The 21,064-nt window shown below is 41.0% G+C and overlaps 1 protein-coding gene and 1 long non-coding RNA gene across 12 annotated transcripts; one reads left to right on the top strand and one right to left on the bottom strand.

Moving 5' to 3' along the window:
* The first annotated feature begins 3,926 nt into the window (after window positions 1–3,926).
* LOC135111994 (uncharacterized) lies at window positions 3,927–5,301 on the top strand. The gene is made up of 2 exons (XR_010273970.1): window positions 3,927–4,267; window positions 4,544–5,301. It is a non-coding gene; the product is annotated as an uncharacterized LOC135111994 (long non-coding RNA).
* LOC135111991 (uncharacterized) lies at window positions 4,076–21,059 on the bottom strand. Of its 11 annotated transcripts, XM_064025768.1 has the most exons (13): window positions 20,772–21,059; window positions 18,840–19,005; window positions 18,098–18,163; window positions 16,169–17,655; window positions 14,485–14,656; window positions 10,515–10,580; window positions 10,077–10,346; window positions 9,566–9,679; window positions 9,343–9,402; window positions 8,921–9,020; window positions 6,694–6,848; window positions 5,441–5,579; window positions 4,076–5,190 (listed from the first exon to the last, which is right to left on the bottom strand). In XM_064025768.1, exons 6-12 carry the CDS (start codon window positions 10,578–10,580, stop codon window positions 5,574–5,576), a joined length of 771 nt encoding a protein of 256 aa, XP_063881838.1. In that variant the 5' UTR covers window positions 14,485–14,656; window positions 16,169–17,655; window positions 18,098–18,163; window positions 18,840–19,005; window positions 20,772–21,059; the 3' UTR covers window positions 4,076–5,190; window positions 5,441–5,573. The 11 variants fall into 11 exon arrangements, with proteins under 11 accessions (XP_063881838.1, XP_063881834.1, XP_063881835.1 ...); XM_064025764.1 differs by lacking the exon at window positions 14,485–14,656 and having other exon boundaries at window positions 16,163–17,655; XM_064025765.1 differs by lacking the exon at window positions 14,485–14,656.
* Between the last annotated feature and the right edge of the window lie 5 nt (window positions 21,060–21,064).

The following is a 21,064-nucleotide window of genomic DNA, read 5'->3' as shown; positions in this document are numbered from 1 at the left end:
CGCTCGGGAGGCGAATGGTGAACTAGTTGTGATGGGAATACTGTTGTCACGTTACTCGTATTGGTGTAAGGTTTTTATTATTGGCCTCCTTAGTAACTGTGTATCTCCTTGTGGTGGAAGTACTTTGTCACTGGTGGTTTAAGACATCCATTACTGACCTCCGATATGGTTATGGTGTGTACTTGTTGCTCTGGTTAAACGGTAGTTAGAACATCTTACGGTATTCTTGTGTTTAGCAGAACGTGTTACGCTAATCGGTTATGTCTAGCAGAACGTCTTATACCATTCAAGTATATTCAGCAGAACGTGTTACGCTATTCAGGTATGTTTAGCAGAAGATATTACTGTGCTGTTCAGTTATGTTTAGCAGAACGGGTTAGGCTGTTTAGATAGGTTTAACAGACAATTCAGTTATATTTAGCAGAAAGTCTTGCGCTAATCGGTAATGTTTAGCAGGACGCGTTTAATGTACACGAGGTAATCAAATGAAAGCACAAATACCAAAAGGTGTGAATGAACCGTGTAGTGGCCGTCATTGACACTGCAGCGCGAGGAAGATGATTACCAAGGGGGCTGACTGGATAGCAGCAGTCCCGGAGCCTTCACATGCCGAGCCAAACAAGGCGGTGGTGTATGTTAATGAGGTACTCGTGGCGCCATGGTCTGCAGGGATGACCGTCCGTACTGGCAGGTATAGTGATGTGGGTGATGACATTGGAGATAGGGAGCAATAATAGCGTGGTTGGGTTGATTGTGTGTAGTCTATTCCATTCGTCATCTTCCTCCCGTTTCTCCGCTTTTTTTTTTTTTTTTTTTTTATTGTGGAGCGAGGTTGGTTATCTATTCATCCATTTCCTCCCACTTCCCCTACACATTATTAATCCTTCCTCTGCTATACAGTACTCCCATTCATCAACTTTCCATACACGTGTTTTTGTAGTGTCGAGCACAGAATAATCACGTTGAAAGTGTGTAATGGTGATATTTTCAAAGGCAGTGTGTACATAGGTTTGGTAGAGTATTAGAAGCAGTCGAGGCAAGACGCTGAAAGTTGACTAATACGACGCACAAACACACACTACGGTTAAAATTACTAAGTTTCCATGCAGTACCTTAGTGTGTCAAATATTTTGATAAACAATGCAGTAATCTGATGTTCGCCTGTCATCTCTGAGCTTCATTTTCGTTGTCAAGCAGTCCAACGCAACGCAATCTATGGTCCTAAATGTGTATCCTCCCGGTGGCGCATTTTGTATTCAGAGGACGCGACGGCTTGACATTTGAGCTTCACGGTCACTGAGGTGGAGGGCGAGGTGTGACATGTTCAGGGCCTCGCCTCCCCGTACTTGACGAGAGAGACAGAGAGAGAGAGAGAGAGAGAGAGAGAGAGAGAGAGAGAGAGAGAGAGAGAGAGAGAGAGAGAGAGAGAGAGAGAGAGAGAGAGAGAGAGAGAGAGATCAAAACATTTCGATTACTTGACCAAAATACGGAATTTTCCCATGCGAGTTGAATTAAATGCAGCCAGTTACATTACCAGACCAAAATACTAACCGGTTCCCCTTACGAGTTAAGTTACTGGACCAAAATACAAACCTGTTCTCCTAGTGACCAAAATAAAAATGGTTCCCCTTACTAGTTGAATTAATAGACCAAAATACGGACTAGTTCCCCTTGCGAGCCTAAAAGTGAACCTGCCAATTCCTTATTAGCTCGACCAACACTCACATTCAAGCGTCCCTTTCTAAAGCCAGCCTTGTAAAAATTAAATGTTCGGCAGAGTCAAGGTTCCTGCTTAAATATTCAAGAGAGAGAGAGAGAGAGAGAAAAAAAAAAAAAAGATCCGACATAGGGGTGAAAAAAAGATCAATGGAAGCTGAATACTTAAGTTTGTTTATCACGGAATCAAACGAGATACTTAATTTTGTAGTGACGTGTCCTTAATATTGTGACACCGTCTCGTCCCTGTAAGGGATTGATGAGAGGAGGCTGTGTGGAAGGAGAGAGGAAAGGTGTGGGGTGGAGAAGCTGAACGGAAATGGATAGGAAAGGATGTGAGTTAAGGATAGACGGAAAGAAAAAGAAAGAATACGAAATACAGAAAGAGGAAAAAGGAAGGGTAAAGAAACGGAGAATACATGGAAATGACGTGAGATAGGGATGGAAGACTATATGAAATGGAAAATAAGAGAATTTAACATAATAAATGTTACGTACAAGGGAAGAGGTAAGAATATGTAGATAAGGAGACAAACATGATAAATGGAAAGGGAACATAGAATAACGTAGAAAACCTAGGAAAGGAGTGAGATGGAACAAATAGATGAAAGTGAAAGGAAGGAGATTAATGGCTGAGGAAACAGAGGGTAAAAAAGGAATAAGGAAGAATAAGAGTGTGGAGATGAGAGAATAAGCGGAAGAGGAAAAGAATGGGGAGAGACGATACGGAAGGGAGAGAGGCGAGGGGGAAGTGAGTTGGGACGAAAAGGAGAAGGGGAAGGGAAAAGTGAGTAGGGACGGAAGGGAGAAGAGGAGGGGGGAAGTGAGTTGGGACGGAAGGGAGAAGGGGAGGGGGGAAGTGAGCTGGGATGAAAGGGAGAAGGGGAGGGATGTGTGGGGCAGGAATAGCACTGAACAAGGCAGTAGATATAGAAAGCAACCTTGACTTAGATAGGAGTAATAGTACAGTAGGTAGACGGTTTTTTTTTTTTGTGTAGATGACTGACTGTGTAGAGTTATGCGGCACCGGAGTTGTTTCGTGGTGTTTATCTGTGTGGTGCTCGTGGTCATGGTGGTGATTCTAAGCCTTATTTCAGAATTGCTTTCGAAATTTTCTAAGGGTTTTCATGATTTTTTTTTCCTTACTTTCAATCTTTTCCTGCAAGTTGATTCTCTCTCTGAGCTTGAACATAATCCCCTGCTACTCTATTCACTCCCCTCACTGCTTCTCTCCATGCCAGAGCTCGCGGACGTGTAACACAAAATACTGAGTCAGGTGTGTGTGGAGTTTCAGGGTCACAGTAGCTACGTAGAGTAATGAAAGTTGCAATAACCTGAATACTAAAACTTAAAAACATTATTGAAAGTATAAAAAAAAGTAGAGCGTGCGAGATCGAGTCACTTATGGTACATACATCTTGCGTCATTACTTCTTGCAAGCACATTTGGTGTACAAAACCTGAACGTGTGAAATGTGTGTTAATGGACTTGAAACGAACTGTTGTGTAGTATACTTTTATTAAGAGGCTATGATAAGCCCCGAAGTAGACCGAGTTTTGCGTGGACTAGTGACACATGACTCGGGTTAGGTGTAAAAGTGATGGATTGAGATGGGGTAGATGGTGACGGTAACTGAAAATGTGATCATTATAAGGGTTTTGATAGCTGCATAGGTTAAAAAAAAAAAAAAAAATTGATGGGATGTGACGAGGTACGTAGGTGAAGATGACAGGGTAGGTGAAAAGTGATGTGACTGTGTGTGAAAAAGCTGAGTTGTAAGATGACAGGTTATGACAGGGTGGGTGACAGGCTAGGTGGGAAGAATAGACGGTGGCAAGGTAATTTTTTTTTTTTTTTTTTTTTTTTTTTTTTATGACAGTAAGGTAATGAAAATGAGTTATGACATGATGCATAGGTTTCCTGCTCTCAGCCTTTCTTGTGGTTTTGTAGGTGATATTTATATCAATTGTATTTTTTTTTGTAAAAGTTTCAAGCCCAAAAACCAGTGACTTGCATATTGGGAGTAACTAATTTGTTATTATTATTGTTATAGAGATGTATGCCAGAAAATTCCCTCAATATCAGAGAATCAATCATACCTGCACTTCTATGGTAACGCCTTGAGTCGTGACCTTCATCTCCTCCAAGGTCGTGATTATTTTATGGTGCTCCTCCCCAAACCAAGATAAGTGAACTTAAATGAAGTGGGTCAAATCTTTCAATATAAGAAGTCAATCATCATATATTTCATTACTGTACATATGTAAATTATATCGCCCCATATTCTTCCAGCACCTCCCCTCTCTGCCTGTGCCATTGTCTTGTCACAGATCAAGTGAAAGGATTAAACAAAAATATATTCTTATCATCAAGTTTATTTCCAATAAGGCAAAAACACAACTTGCACATGTTTTCATATAATAATTACAAGCTTCTGTTTCCAGGTTAATAAAGGCAGCCTCAGAGCTTTCTGCAAATTAGACACCTGATTGGGCAGTGATGGAGAGAAGAAAGCTGCTGCAAGATTGCTGGAAGTACATGTGGAGGAGGGGTATGTGTGGTATGGATAGAGAGAGATGATAGGGATGCATTATTGATTCATGAGAGGCTACTGGCAGGTGGTGTTCTGTATTGGTTGTGGTGAACTAGGTGAGGGAGGGGGTGGTGAGTGTGAGTGGTTTGTAAAAAAGAGAGAGAGAGAGATTGTCACAAGTAGTGCCTATAATTATAGCATCAGTTGGAAATAGGAGACTGATATGGTCATCAAACTTGTATTGTATTGGTTCCGAAGGTGGGTCTCCTTCATTCAACTCCCAACTTTATCTAGGAATGATGGGAGGCGACTGATTGGTGGGGTCAAGTCAGGAAATTAACGAACATCCTGGCTGGACACTTCCTGCAAATCCTTGTCCCAGCCCAGCCAACAAGGCACAAACTTCATCCTCCCTTGCAAGCACCTGAAGACGATGGACCAGAAGTCAAGATGTTGAGGCCTTCAAGAGAGATGCTACAGCAGAAACAGGGCATCTTCAACAGTAGTAGTCCACACTGCAACCATCAAGCATGTAGGGGATAATAACAACTCCCCCTTGCCCCCCTTTCTCTCTCTCTCTCTCTCTCTCTCTCTCTCTCTCCACAGACCCCCACAGAATGTCCCCCCACAGTATGTTTAAGAACCACAGTCACTCAACACACCCCCTCACATTCTCTCTCTCTCTCTCTCTCTCTCTCTCTGCGCACAGACCCCCATGGGATGTCCCCCCACACTATGTTTACGAACCACAGTCACTCAGCTCCCCCTCACGTTGATAATTTTCCTTCACAGCATTCAATCACAGCCAATATTGACGACAACCACCCCCTTCCTTTCCAGATCTTGCAGCAGATGCGTTATGTTGTTCCTTTCCTTTATCGCTGCCACCCCCCAAATTGGGCATCCAACTTGCAGGAAGCTCTGAGGCTGCCTTTGACAACCTGAAAACAGAACCTTGCAATTAATACATGAAAATATGTGAACAAAATATGTGAACTGGAGTCTGTGCAAATTTTGTTTTTACCTTACTAGAAATAAACTGTATGATAAGATGTTTTATCCTTTCTCTTGATCTGGGACAGGCAGAGAAAAGAGGGAGGTGGTGAAGAATATTGGGGGCAGTATAGAATATGTACAGCACTGAAGTATATTAAATATTTGACTGACAATATATATATAGCTTTCACTTACTTGTCTTGGTTTTAGGAAGAGGCACCACAAAATCTTCACTCAGCCTTGGAAGATGCAGGTATGATTCACAAAATCTTCACTCAGCCTTGGAAGATGCAGGTATGATTCACTGATGTTGACAGAAGTTACTGGCTTACATCTGTAACAAAAATTAGTTGAAAGTGTCACTCTGCTTTTGGGCTTGAAACTTTTACGGTACAATTAAATGCCACTTATAAAACCACAAGAAGGGCAGCAAAGGGGAGGCCTATACACATCATATACCTGTCATCGAGGTCTATAGATATATCTAGTCATCTTTTCATCACCTGTCTATCATAAAATCCATCATAATTATCACCTTTTCACCCACCCTCTCAAAAGCCATCATCTTTTTTTAACCCACCTTGTTTACACCTTTCACTTTTTACCTACCCTGCCATATATATTTACATGTCACATCCCATCAAAATTTTCTTACCATCTATCCTACTATCAAAAACCTTGTAGTGATCACATTTTCACTTACCCTCCATCATTTTCACTCACTCTGTCATAACCCATCATCTTTTTACCTAAGGAACCTAACCCATCATCTTTCTACCTAAGGAACCTATTTTAAATGTCTTTTCATCTTCCATGTCATCAAAACCCTCACAAATTATCTTTTTTTCACTTGCCCTATCATAAATGTCACCTTTTATCACCTAACGGGTCACAACCCAAGTCACGTGACACCGGGAGTAAAGGTACTCTGGAGCTTATCATGGCCTCCTAAACAAAACTATACCACAAAATAAAAAGATTCTTACAACAGCAGGTCTTCCTTTGTAAAGTATATCAATCATGCATTCCTCCAAGTCATTATATTACTCTAAACCCTGACAAAAGACAACACACGTACTCCTGTTCGTGACAATAAAAGTACTCATCCCTTCGTGTGTCTCCATTCCTTGGTCTACCCAACGAATTAAAAAAAATAAATAACAGCTATACACTAACTAAACGAAGTGGAAATAATAACAAGTTGAAGGTAAAGGAGCTTCCTGGTCCCTAAACCATCATCCTGCATACCTCACCCACCTCTCCCAGTTACTGACACCCCTCCAAATAGCCTAATAGGGTACTACCACACACCTCCCTCTCCTGGGTACTAATTTCCAGGACATACTGCCCAGAGAGATCCAAGGAAATACAAGATATTCTATATGCTGAGAACATTCATTCATCCACCACTACACTTTGCCTCCATACACTACAAATTTACAAATTACCTGAGAGATCTTTGGGCCCAGAGAAGGAGTTATCTTCCAGGATGCTTTAAGTCTTTTGAGGAATGGTTTCATGGGTAAAGACAGAAACAACCTTGGCTGACAGCGTCGCATATGGTTCGTCAAGAAGCAGGAGCCGCCCGTCATCACCTCCCACGCTGGAAAAACATAATATAAGGAAGTGATCCCAAGAAACCTGTTCTTAAGTTTACAGTGTCACCATTTCCCAAACTATCAACTGATTTACTTTTCCCTTACTAAATTTCAGAAAAAATGTCATTTCTACTAAAAATTTTAAAGGAATATTTCATACATACTACTTACCTAAGTCATATATTGTTCCTCTTCAGTTATATTTCAACCACAGACATCACTATGGAGATGCACAATGCCCAAGGAAGTTAGCAGCAAATAGTTATCCCAGCCTACCCAAATGTAAAGCAGACAATATCACTTGACCATTACACATTACATTAGAAAGAAGACATGACAGGCTCCACCTTTTAGGCAAAGCTGTGAAGGATAAGACAGAAAGGCAAAGAGAGAAACAGCCGCAGCCTAGCACTACACTTTCACAAAGCTGGTTGCCACAAGCCAAAATTCCACAAACTCAAACATCACTTTCTCCAATAAATACTGTACCCATGTACAGAATGGATGATGAGATTAATGAAAATGTGGATTATGGTCAGTGTGGCAAAGAAAGTGTAGAGTGATTTAGATAAACTAAAGTGTCCAAGAAGATTTGGCCAACTGGAAAATACAAGGACATAGTACAGTAGTGTAATTGGATAACCACCAAATATGGAAGGGCAGTCACACCATTTGAAAGAAAATGAAGGTGGGAAGATGTAAAGTAGTGGAGCATGCAAGGATAACTTGTTATGACAGACTTCTACTGTGATAACCACCTTCTGAAAGTTCCCAAGAAAAGACATTCAAATAGAATCTTTTCATAAAGGGTTTATTATACAGAACTCTATTCGAAACATTCTCCTAAAGTATGGCATGCTATACTTAATGGTAATGGTCCTCTCCCAATGTCAGTGTGTTTGTGATACATTTACATTAATAATTAATTAATAGCAAGCGAGACCTTTGCTTTACAATATCATGGCTGTCCAAAACCATCAACATCATGCACTGAAACTAAAATCTTACAAAATCAATGACTGAGAAGCAGGTCTCTATGATGAAACTAAAGGTCTCTATGATGAAACTAAAATTGAGTAATATGTTCTCAATTACTCCGAGATATGCTATTTTTCACAAATTAGACTGGTTATGGTGATATCAAATAGAGCAAAATTCAGACTAATACCCCTCATACATAGGCAGCAAGATTTTGAAGTTCATTGCTGGGCTAGGAGGTGGAGGAGGGCAGAAGCAGGCAATCACTCTAAGGGCCGACACATACTACAGAGACGGACACTCTCTAGTCATGATGCAGTCTCATCATCAATGGGGACTGTGAGCACCACTGTGAATGCTTCCATCGAGATGCTTGTAATAATATGTGACTGGACTGTGAGCAAGACTGTCCCCATAGTGTGCATTGGCTCTAAGGCATCAACTAACCAGGGTTTCAGATAATTCTGGTCTCACAAAGATTCATTGGAAAAAATACACAAGAGTTCCCATTAATCATCACATCCTGGAGGTCAGCAAGATTAAGTACTTTGAACTCTGCAAAATCTGTATTGACCAGGAAGCGGCTCTAAGGCATCAACTAACCGGGGTTTCAGTTAATTCTGGTCTCGCCAAGATTCATTTGAAAAAAATACACAGGAGTTCCCATCAGTCATCACATCCTGGAGGTCAGGAAGATTAAGTACTATGAGCTCCTTGCAAAATCTATATTGACCACGAAGTAGATAGAAATTCTAGAGCACTAAACTCTATCACGTCTTCCAAGTTAATGTATGTATTTTACTTAAGCAATCAATTAAGTTGTTATATCATGAATTATCTTCACAATTAAACACAATTAAATCATATAACAGTACATACAACATAACACGGAATAAGGCATCCTCCCATGGCAGCGAACACAAAGTTCCTCAAAACTTGTCTTCTTGAGGCAGATAGGCAAGCTATGATGGATGTTGCCGCTCTTGCAGAATTTTATCTAACTCATAGTTCACTGGGAGGTCTGTGGCTCTGGAGACTGCCTTATTATGAGCACCCCTGCACAAAGCACATACCACACGGCTTTGATTCACCAGCTTACTGATGCAAGTTGTACAAAGGGAGTGGCCACAGGACAGGACCCGGGGCCGGCGCTCCCTGGTGTCATATTCTTCCAGGCAGATGTTGCACTCAAAGGTGACCTGTGGCAGACAGATTGTTGGGCAACTAAGTTCACTCAGAGCATTTGATCAGGGCAACTTTGGAAGTTCATGGAGTTGATTACTCCTGTTACCAAACACCATGTGCTAAACACTTAATTTTTTTTTGCTAAATTTTTGCTTTTCACCCACACAGGCTTAAATGCCATCATAGTTGATATAAGCTTTGGATATTCTATGTTTTCCTGTTTCTATTAAGAATGAGCAATAAGACCACAACATCTTGATGATGATAGTGATGACAATAACAATACTACTATATGATGCACAACACCCACACAGACAGGGAAGACTCAGGACTCACCTCAGCCTCAGGCATCTTGGCAGGCACTAAGGTGTGACAAAGGTCGGGATGCCACTGAAGCTGCAAACAAAAATGAGTCAGCTTACTGTCACAGTAAATTGTAGCTTAAGAATTTCTTCCAAATTGTAGCTTAAAAATTTCTTCCAAAACCTAAAATTATAAATGAATCAATAAAATAAGTAGTGATGTGGAGAAATTAAAATTAATAACTATGAAAACTAACTCTGGGCAGACGAGTGTTCTGGATGAGCCTGGCTATCTCCTCATTGCTGCTGGCAATGGCAATGCTCTCTGCCTTGTCCTCGTAGCTGTTCTGGATGTCAATATTCAGACGACACTGCAAACATGTAACACACAATTATTCCTCTAAAAAATCATGGTTTGCTCTAAAAATACAAGCTGCTCAAAAATATGTGAAACTTTCAATATTTTATAGAAAAAACCTTGTAAAGGGGCCCTCAGTTAATTTTAAAAAATCTAACAAAGAAATCTTCAATAATAAATAACTAACAAAATGCCATTAGAAGACTTCAATAATTTCTGATAAAGACTTCACAAAGGACCATTTAACAACTTCTAGTAATACTTCACACAGATCATTAAAAAATACAGAACATAAAACTCTACAGAAGAACCCTCAGTAATTTTTACAAAGGGGACCAAAACACACCTCCTTAGCAGGTCTTCAGTCACTTCACAAAGAGAACCTACATACAAACACCTTGGTAACTCACTGGGTGTGGACACGTGAGCAGCTCCTCCACCACCTCCTTGTGTCCCATCCTAGCAGCGTGCATGAGAGGCGTGTCCCCAGACCAGTCCTTCACGTTGCGGTGTAGGTGTGGGATGCGGTGGAGGAAGCGCACCACTTCAAGGCGGTTGGCGATGCACGCGCTGGCCAGCAGACTGCAGCTGTCCTCATCACAGGCATTCACATCATGGCCCTTCCCCAGATACTGCTTTATCTTCCTCAGTTGTCCGTGCTTGGCTGCCAAATACATTTCCTGGAATATCACAAGTGTGTATTATTTTGTGTGATGAGGAATCTATTCTACAAATACAGTGCATCTTAGTTGAATTAAGATTTACAGTGCATTTTCATATTCTTAACTTATTCTCTATGTACCATGTTCACTCTGCTCATTGTGTGGCGTGTTGTTTGTTTCACTCACCCTTGGCAACTCTTCCCCAAAATCTGATGGACACTGACAAGGTGCGATGTTCTCATGGGGCTCCATCTAGAAAAATAAAGAAACATTCCTTTTCTCAAACAAGCCTCCAAGCTTTTCATCTATTAAAAAAATGTTTGATGTAGTGCTAAGTCATGGAAAACCTGGCTCTGAGGCAGCAGCTGGCACTAAGCCTGCCCAGCTGAGAGATGTGAACAATCCAATCCCTGGCTGACCTTACCAACCATGAATTTCCAGTACAGAATATAATAGGAAGCTTTGTTAAATTGAATTAATTCTGGTCAGGATCATATGAGCCAGAGCTCTATTTTGAATTGTTAGGTTAGGTTAGTAATCTTATCAAGAGATGCTGGAAGAATGAACCCATCTTAAGAAGTTCATTCTATTTAAAATCTACAATAAATATTCTCCAGTGATGGCACAAATTCTGTAACTGATGCAGTCCTGTCAATCTGCCTGCAAATTGTTCTCTCTATCCAGGATATCATGAGGCCCACAAGGATAAGAGTGATCTCAGAGGACTACAGATGACTGGTATACTGTCACGGTGCATTAGTTAGTGAAGTGGTCTCCAAATGTTAATGTTTCAATGCACGTACTAGGGGTTCATTATCCTTCCCGTCACCAGCCAGCCATTAGTCTCCGTGAATCCTTACACACTACACAGTCATGACAAAGACCCCTGCTGAACAAAGACGTCCACTAACCAATACCACCAGCAAGGAAAATAACCCCAAGATAAGGAAAACTCACACTCCTTTCAATAAATGCCTCTCACACACACTATACCTTACAAAGGCAGGATATCACTCTCACTGTTCCTGAAATGGCAGGCAACTGAGGCGAAGCGAGGCGAGGCAAGGAGAGAGGACAATGATAACACGACCACGTCTAGTCTTTTACTCGTATTGACGCTAAGCAGTATGTTCCATCAACAGGTTTACTTTACGGTTTTGACTGGAATACCGGTTAATGTGCAGAATAACTCAAGTTTACGTAGACAAATAACTGATAAAATCTAAAGACCGACAATACGTGAAAATGTGTAGGAAAATTTGTAACAGTTGTAACGAGAGCCGAGTCATTGTACGAGAACTTTAAAAGATTAGACATAACTTTTAAAAGCTGTGATGATTGTAATGACTGGAAATTGTCAAGTTGTTAATACTGAATCACTAAGGAACTTAAAAAGATTAGACAATTTATGAATAAAAATTATAAGTGGAAATAGGCTGGCATGTTTTATCCAGAGACTGCCATGTATAGACTTGACGACTTCTTACAACTTCCCTTATTTTCGGTGTTCTTAGAATTAAGGTAAGGAACAGAGATCAACCCTGAAATTATGGTTCTCAAAACTGAGAGGTGAGGTAACCAGCCCCAAAACAGCTTTCCATATTACTATCTTCTCGTGGTGTTACCAGTACAGCAAAATAACAGATTACATAGCTACGGTCTTATATTGCTAATGAGAATATCCTTGTATTACGCAGGGGTAAAAAAAAAAAAAAAAATTACAACCTTCATCTCACTTCCCAGCACTCATCCAGCCACTACTAAACTACCAGCTACGAATACTTGTACTTTCATGATCTTACCACGAACTAGTACAGCCATTACACGAAGCAAATTCCTCATATTTAAACATTTCCACATATATAAGGAAAAAAGGGAACATTTCTCACACAACAGGAAAGAAATACAAGACAAAGGGAGATGGGAGACACGCGCCGTATCCCAGCTGACATGTAGCTACCAGGTATTGCACAGAACATCCTTGCCGCGGTTTGAGGGGGAAAAAAAAAAAAAATAAATAAATAAATGTACGCGCTTTTTTTTTTCTTTTTAGCTGCATTGCATTTGCACGACCTTCAATAACCAATTAGGCCAACAACTGACAGCGCAGCACTTTGACTTAATATACAAATTACGCTATTGATTGAATTAAATTAAACTAAGCCAAAAGAACATGACAAGACGAGGTTTGTTAGGGAAGCTGAGGTATGTGGGCACCGGGCGAGAGGTAAGGGAGTGCAATAATGATCCAATGGTATTTACAATGAAAGACAGGCCAACACACACACACACAGTACATGGTCCGTCAGGATCCTTTTTACACATAATTCTTCTTGGAATGTACCATATGAAGTAAAAACTATACATATGGGATTTCAGATATATGTTGTAGTATGATGTGTGGCTAACCATTATTTTGAACGAATGAAACATTGACAGTATCCGACATCCTTTTTACACACTATTCGTCATGAGTGTCACGTATGAGGTACAGACATGCACATGGGTTCAAGGTATACTTTGCTGAGTAACCTTCATGACGCTGCAACATTGGGGACCGAGGGCGGAGCCTCTGGCTACGCAAACAGAACAAAGAATAAAGGAGGAAAACGAAACGGGAAAAGTAGAGGATGAGGAACAACAGGAAGACTTATAACGAAGAATGCAAACACGCATATTAGAGCGTGCAAAAGAAATTAAGAAACTGCTAAAAATAAGACTCACATTAGTAAAAACAAAAACAAAAATAATAGCATAAATAAGACGCAGATCACTGTACGCAAAAAAAAAAAAAAAAAAAATCGTAAAAATGGGGCAATCATAATCATCGTCATAAGGAACACAAACCATTATCAAAATCGGAACCATGACTCGTATGTTGAAACGCTTTCTTATGCCAAAAGGACTAATTTCAGAGTTGATAGTCTGTTAGGTATGAGTGTTATTCTCACTGACGATGGACCCTTTATAAGGTATCCGGTCATTTCACCCACATGCCATTTGGCATGTGGATGAAATGACCGTAACCGTCTGGTGTGGTTGTGGTGTTTAAGTTACGTTATTTGGGTTATTGAGGAATGGGTTTGGCCAAAATATCCCTTTAACACACTCAAAATATCCCAAGACACCCACAAAGCTCACCCAAACCGCACTCAAAACATCATTAAATACAACAAAACTCGCCCATACACACCCAAGACATTCTAAATACCCAAAACCACACTTAAAATATAACAAATATAACAAAACTCATCCAGTCACACCTAAAACACGTTTAAAACATGCAAAACACATTTAAAACACCCCACAACACCGAATATATTCATAAAACTCACCCAAACACACCCAAAACACTCTTTAAACTTCAAAAACACTCAAAACACCCCACATCACCTCAAAATAGCCGAAACACACCCAAACCCCGATAAAACATCCAAAACATCCTGATATACTCACAAAACTTACCTAACAGAACCCAAACACGCTTAAAACATCCAAAACTCACCCAAACACTCAAAAACACTCTCAACATCCCCAAATTACCCACAAAACTCTCCCAAACACACTCAAAACATCTAAAGCACACCCAAAACACCCCAAAACTAATTCAAACACAACAAAAACATTCAAAACACTCAAAACATCCAAAGAACACCAAAAACACCCCAAAACTCATTCAAACACACCAAAAACACCTCACAACACCACTGAATACACCTAAAACACACCCAATAAACCCACACACACTCAAATACACCAGAAAGACTCCACACACACACACACATACACACCAAAACTCACCCAAAACACTTAAAATACCCAAAATAAACCCAAAACAAACTCATAGCACCTCAGTATACCCCCAAACGCACCTAGAACACTCCACAGTATACGCATAATACCCCACACGACTAAAAACACGTAAAATACACATAAAAACATCCTAAGCCACACTCAAAACACCATAAATTCTCCTAAAACACACAGATAACAACTAATATACTCGTACATTCTAAACTAGGGTTGCCATACGTCCGGATTTTCCCGGACATATCTGGAAATCAGATAACGAAATCTGCGTCCCGGGGGATTTTTAGAAAATCCCTCAATTGTCCGGAATTTCACCTTCCATCATTACTAACTGTTAAAAAATCACATTTATTAAATTTCCTTGGGTTGAAATGACGGGGTTCACCGAGTGGCAGCTGCTTTGGTTTGGTTTCGGTCAAGACTCTGACGTGTATGGGTCCTGTATGATGTCGGTGCTCGCAGCCTTCCCAACGCCGCCTCACTTGACGTCGCACTCGCGCCCCAGTCTTTCACCAGCTCTGATAGGGTAGTTAGGATTACTGTTTGCGGCCTTGTGACCTCGTCATTACAACTATTACTTGTTCTTGTCAAGATGCCCAAACGAAAGTGTAAATTCACTGCAGAGATGCAGAACAAACTCCCGTGCTTCAAAAAAGGCAGGGATGAGTGGGAAGCCGCGTGTTTGGTGTGTAAACCAGGAACATTTGTCTCACTGGCACATAAAGGCATTAATGACTTACCCGTCACATGTGTGCTCTGAGAAACATAAGAGAGCAGTGCAAGAAGAGGGTTCATCAATGAAGATGACACATTATTTTATTATCAGCCATATGCAAAGGTAAATAAGTTGAGTTTCTTTTAATTTACATGTTTTCCAGTATCATATCAGGACCATAATCAGGTGTTAGTGAAGGTGTCCGGAATTTTGATAGTTCATGTATGGCAACCCTATCCTCAACCCACCCACTCACACACATACACACACACACACACACACACGTTGACATGTTATCTTATTATGTTTCTTGTAATAAAAATACATGGTAATGATGGTATATAAATACTCCAAAAAATGTATAGTGATCGGTGGACATGACATGGAATGTGTGTGGAGAATGAACTTATATGTGGGCAAATTGACTCTTATATGTGGGCGAATTGGCACGCGGGCGGAATGACCATAAACTATTAAGATGTCGTATATCAATAACTTGTAATGGGTTTCAGTGGAGTGTTTTCGAGAATATTTCATGACTCGAATGATAGTTTACAAAGGGTTTACGGTCATTTCGTCACCGAGAATGTCATCCTAAAATAAATTCCTGCCTCAAAACTTAACGAGCTCATCCTGTTGTTCAGGTGTCATTTAATCAACCAATTATTAATTAGTAACAAGATATTACGTGTTTGACAAGACTGTTAAATTAAAGATGGACAGACCATTAAATTTTACTACGATGGCAGTCAGTTGTAGCACTAATTAACAATACCAAATCGCATTATTCATCAATTCTCATTATTCATCACACGAGTAATGTTACATAATAATACTTGTTAATTAAATTTCCATCCTAATTGATAGGAAAGGAAACCGAGGTGAAGGTTGGCGTTACATTATGTAGTTCCTCTCTCGAACGATGGTAAGGACTGGCCATTTCTATGGTTACGCAGTTCCTTTCGAGCCTCAACAAATATTAACTACTGTGCTCATCCTAGTTTCCTTCCTTCATTGATTCCTTAGTGTCATGTCTACAAACACTAATACACTGGATGTTAGTAATAAAAATACAACACTCTACTTTCAATCATATATTATCATTATTATTAAAAGGCCAAACTACCATAATCCCGTCCACCACTGCCTTCCCCGTGCATGCCAAAGATTTCAAATCCAAAAGTATACAGCTAAGTAATTTGTATACCTTGACCTGACCCATCCCGACACACAGCTACGTGCTATTGGTAACATCGCCAACGCTAACGTAGGTGCACCAAACACATTACTCCCTGCAAACTTCACTTACACTTACTTCACTGGAGTCTATGTATGCTTCTGGTTCTGGCACGTAGGAAAAATAACTTTCCGTCATCCTTTCAAGCGGTCATTTCTACTTGTCACTGTTGTTCTTGACTTGATTCACGCCCTGGGTAGGCAGGTGAGGGATGAACAGTCGGAAGTGTGGCGTGATGAAGCTTTGCCCATTGACTGCTGGGAAGCGAGGCAGGCCATTGGTCGACACAGGGCGCTGATTCACGCGAAGGACATCTGGCGACCTGATGTTAGTGGGTATGAAGAGAACGGGACGATGCTGAGAGTTAGGATGGACTGGGCGAGACTGGGAGTTCGGAAAGACGGGAAAACCAGCTACCGGGGTGAATGTAGGTCTGAAGGACGGTCTAAAACCACCAGGATTCGGCGTGACAGGGCGTGCGGATGCGGACGTGGGCGTGGGGAACTGCGGGGCAACAGTTGGGAAAAGAGGAGCAACGGTGGGGAAGAACGGCGCAACGGGAGACGGGGAAAAGAAAGTCGTGGGTGGAATAGTTGGTGTGGCTGGATTTATGTTTGTGGTGTGATTCCTGCAGCTACACGGCCTCCTGGTAGTCGGGGAGGGAGGGATCGGGAACCCTGGGAACTTGGGGCGCCGTGTTGTAGGGTGGATATAGTCAGGGCCTTGATTTGGTGGTATGGGAAAGCCCACAGGTCTTTGGGGAGTGTTAGGGAAGCGTCCTGGTCCCTGGGAAGGCGTATTAGGGAAAACTGATCCTTGAGGAGGCGTATTGGGGAAAAATGATCCTTGTGGAGGCGTATTGGGGAAAACTGATCCTTGAGGAGGTGTATTAGGGAAAATTGATCCTTGGGGAGGTGTATTAGGGAAAACTGATTCTTGAGGAGGCGTATTGGGGAAAACTGATCCTTGAGGAGGTGTATTAGGGAAAACTGATCCTTGAGGAGGCGTATTGGGGAAAACTGATCCTTGTGGAGGTGTATTAGGGAAAAATGATCCTTGAGCAGGCGTATTGGGGAAAACTGATCCTTGGGGAGGCGTATTGGGGAAAACTGGTCTCAGTGAAGGCGTGTTGGTGATAATATTCGGTCTTCTCGTGGGTATAATTGGAACAAAGTGAGAATTCGGTGTAGTCTGCCCGGGAAAGAAATCTGAAGGACGGGATGGTCTCTGAGAAGGAGGGTTCTGGCTGGGTGGCTTGGGGGGACTTCCGTCTGAGGGATTCGGGCGTGATCCGGGCGGTGGGAAAAGATCGTTGGGGAAAAAGGGACTGTGAAAGATCGTAGGGGGGACCTGGGTGGGGTTGATGGGGGGCGTGGGCGTGGCTTGAGGTCCAGATTCCGGGAAGATGATGGGGCGCTGAGTGGAGAGGTCCGGAGGCTGCGTGGGAGAGTACGTGGGGCTCTGGGGGAAGTTAAATGGTCGTTGGGTGGTTCCTGCTCCCTTCACTAATATTCCCGTGCCTATGTTGACTTCCAGGGCTTCTCTCTTGAATGGCTGGTCACTGACTAGGAAGAACAAAACCGGAAATTAGCTTAGTAATGATTCGTTTCATTAGTGTGAAAACACTGTATTTAATTAATATAGAGAGAGTATAAAGATATATACCTACATTGCTTTTATTATTTTTATTTTCATCTGTTTAAAGAGAAGATCATTATTGCTTGAAAAATGACTCCTGTTTTCTTGAATGTTAAGACTATTGAAACATTACATTCGTGTTTCATTAATGTTTCGAAAGCCAAAATTCGTGTTCCATTCAAGTACAATTATTCATGTTTTATCAGTTCCAGCTTGTTCTAAATCCTCATCTCATCACTGTATAACAAACACAACATTTACTTCACAATTAAAACTAAAGGCGACACTAAATGCTTGTTTCCTCACTGTCAAAACTACAGAACACCTTGACGTGAATAACTAACAAGTGAGTGGCTGGCGAGTCCTTACCAGGTTGCTCCTCCGCTGAACGCTTCCTCGGCGGCGCTAACGAGCTCTCCCATTCGTCATCGTCTTCTGAAAGGGGAGGAAAGGAAATGATCCCACGGTTATGCATCTACATTTTTTTCTCCATTTAATGAAGGGAAAATGGGGAAGGAAAATGAGAGGATGCGCAATTATTATTATTATTTTTTTGGTTTGTTTCACAAGGAAGGGGGGATCTGAAGAGAGAGAGAGAGAGAGAGAGAGAGAGAGAGAGAGAGAGAGAGAGAGAGAGAGAGAGAGAGAGAGAGAGAGAGAGAGAGAGAGAGAGAGAGATACAAATGTTTCATATTTCCACTCGTATGATGTAATGGGAAATTACAATAAAACGTAATATTTCTCCACATGTTCACATTATTACATATTCAACATCAAAGACCTAAAAACAAAATAGAGGCCAGTTGGATTGTGTTGTAGGGTGAAAAAAAAAGTATATAAAAAAAGACGTAAAAAGCCTCTATATTTTCATATTGCAAAAAAAAAAAAAAAAAAAAAACTAATGACATACTAAACTAGAGGCTAAACAAATTTACGACCACTAGAAAACATTAAGAAAACATTACTAAAACAGAGAGAGAGAGAATGAAAAAAAAAGACTTAAAAATCCTCCACATTATTACTGCACAAAAATCATTACACAAACTGAACTAAAAATCAATACGATTACTATCTTTAGAAAACAGTGAGAGAAAGCATTCATTAAACTCACCTTTGTCAAGAGGCGCGTGTCGTCTTCCGCGAGATGATATTCCCGTCAGCGAGTGCAAGCCTTCGCCTCTCCTCTCAGTCCCGTCACTCACCCTCAGCTGCCTCGCCGGGGTGTGGTGGGGCGCCGCGACCACTACCACCACCACCCACGCCCACACACCCACTACCTGCACACACAAAGTATTATTTATGTTATTATATGCTTCAAAACATCCAAATTCGGTTTATAGTATACTTTTAAAAGTTTCAGTTTGCATTAATGCACACGTTCAAGATTTTGAGTTTGAAATTAAGTGAAAATGAAAGTGAACATAAGAAATTACGATTACACAAGTATTAGGATTTTTCCAACAATTTTAAACGTATGAATTTTCGTACTACACGCATTTACAATTCTAAACACAAATACATGAAATTTCAAATTAATCATAATAACTCAAACAAAAAGAACATTACGACTTCAACAACTTCCAGGTTTCATTTCTGTAATTTCGCTATTTTTTTTTCTATACATAAATACAATGAAAATTTTAAACATATCCAAGACAAAAAGAACATCAAACCTTCAACAATTTCCAGGTCTTAGTTCTATAATTTCGCCACCTACTCTTTTTTTTTCCACTGGCGCAGCGTCTGACAGATTGCAGCCACACCCAACACAACAAAGGACACACAACAACAGACCCTTTGTGCCTACGCGAACAACTCGGAACTCCTCGGTGCGTCACGGAATGATTCTACTTCCCTCACCGCTGCTATGTTCCCCGAAAACCAGATTTAAACTTAGCCAAGATGTGCATTTTGTCTGACGCCTCAAGGATACAAAACCACACACTCAAACTCTCTTAACAGGAAGCAGCCAACATTCTTCATGAGAACCTGTCGCGGGATTTCAAGCGCGTCAGGAGCCAAGGTCAATGCCAGGCGGAGCGCGGCCCATGTGCGTTAGGAAATGCTACACACGAAAAGCAGACCATAAACACGCCACGCTTGCATGGGTAACTCCTGACGTATCGCGTTGTTCCCCTTCTAAACTATACACAGTACTGACTTTCACTCCCATCCCTGAAGGTCGAGATTTGTTGTTTTTATTTACATTTGAATACTTTTAAATCTTGCTCCGCTCTCAAAGTCGCGGAAATGTTTACTGCTAAGTACTTGTACTTGTAATTACTTCAGTGTTTAACTCTAATCCCTCCAAGTCAAGAAAATGTTTACTATTATTAGAAGAAAAAAAAAAAAAAAAAAAAAAAAAAGACCTTAGAGAAGAGACGTGACGGAAGACAGGAATTTTTGACTGAATACGTTAAAGGAAAAATTATTACATGTGACTCGAGGAGTGTAACTAAGGCAGAACGGACACGTTTATGAGGAGAAATTATAGGAGCAGGTAGGATTATACGAGGAGGGAGATTTATGAAGAAAAAAAAAAAAAAAACTTAACTGATTTATGAGGGGGAAAAAAAGTGATGCATGATAGTGAAAAGTAGTGATCTTATCCTAAATATTAAAAGTACAATGAAGAAAAGAACAAGGAAAGGAAGTATAATAAAAGACAAGATAAAAGTAATCCCCGTTCTAAGATTTTAGGAAAGAAAAATCTAAAAAAAAAAAAAAGATTTTTTACTTTAATGGTATGCGGCTAAGAGATAAAAATAAGATGACTAATGTAAAATTGTTGTATTTGTACTAATACACAGCGATCCATCATGACACTCAGAAATTCACTCCAAAAGTATAACCGATAACGCCACAGATGCTCGATACAAAACTCCCTGTTTTACGCAAACACACGGCGAATCTTTCAAGACACTCAACATTCACTTCAGTTGACAAATTACACTACGAATGTTGACGCAAAATTCTTCTTGGTTTGTCCTCAATTCAGTCACGGCCTTGTCAAAATACAAAACTCTTCATGAACAGCGAGAACCTGGACCAGTGTGGCCATGAGGCGGGCACAGCTTCCATCCGCCACAGCCGCTCACGCTCTCCACACTGAACACCGACTCCCTGCCTCACTCACTCGTCACTGCCTCGTCTCCCTCCGTGGCCAAGGATCGTCGCCACCCGTGACACAGGGAGGGGAGTGGAGGGGACGCCTCGTGACGCCTTCAGCTGCACCAGGCGACATTTTTTTCCCCCTACTTCAACCAGAAACACGTACATACAAAGAAAGCGTGACAGCAGACGCCTTTCAAACGTAACTATTTATCTATTCTCAAT

This window comes from Scylla paramamosain, chromosome 23 (genome assembly GCF_035594125.1).
Source record: "Scylla paramamosain isolate STU-SP2022 chromosome 23, ASM3559412v1, whole genome shotgun sequence".
NCBI lineage: Eukaryota > Metazoa > Arthropoda > Malacostraca > Decapoda > Portunidae > Scylla > Scylla paramamosain.
Note: the sequence above shows the minus strand (reverse complement) of the source record. Positions and strands in the feature narration are given on the sequence as shown.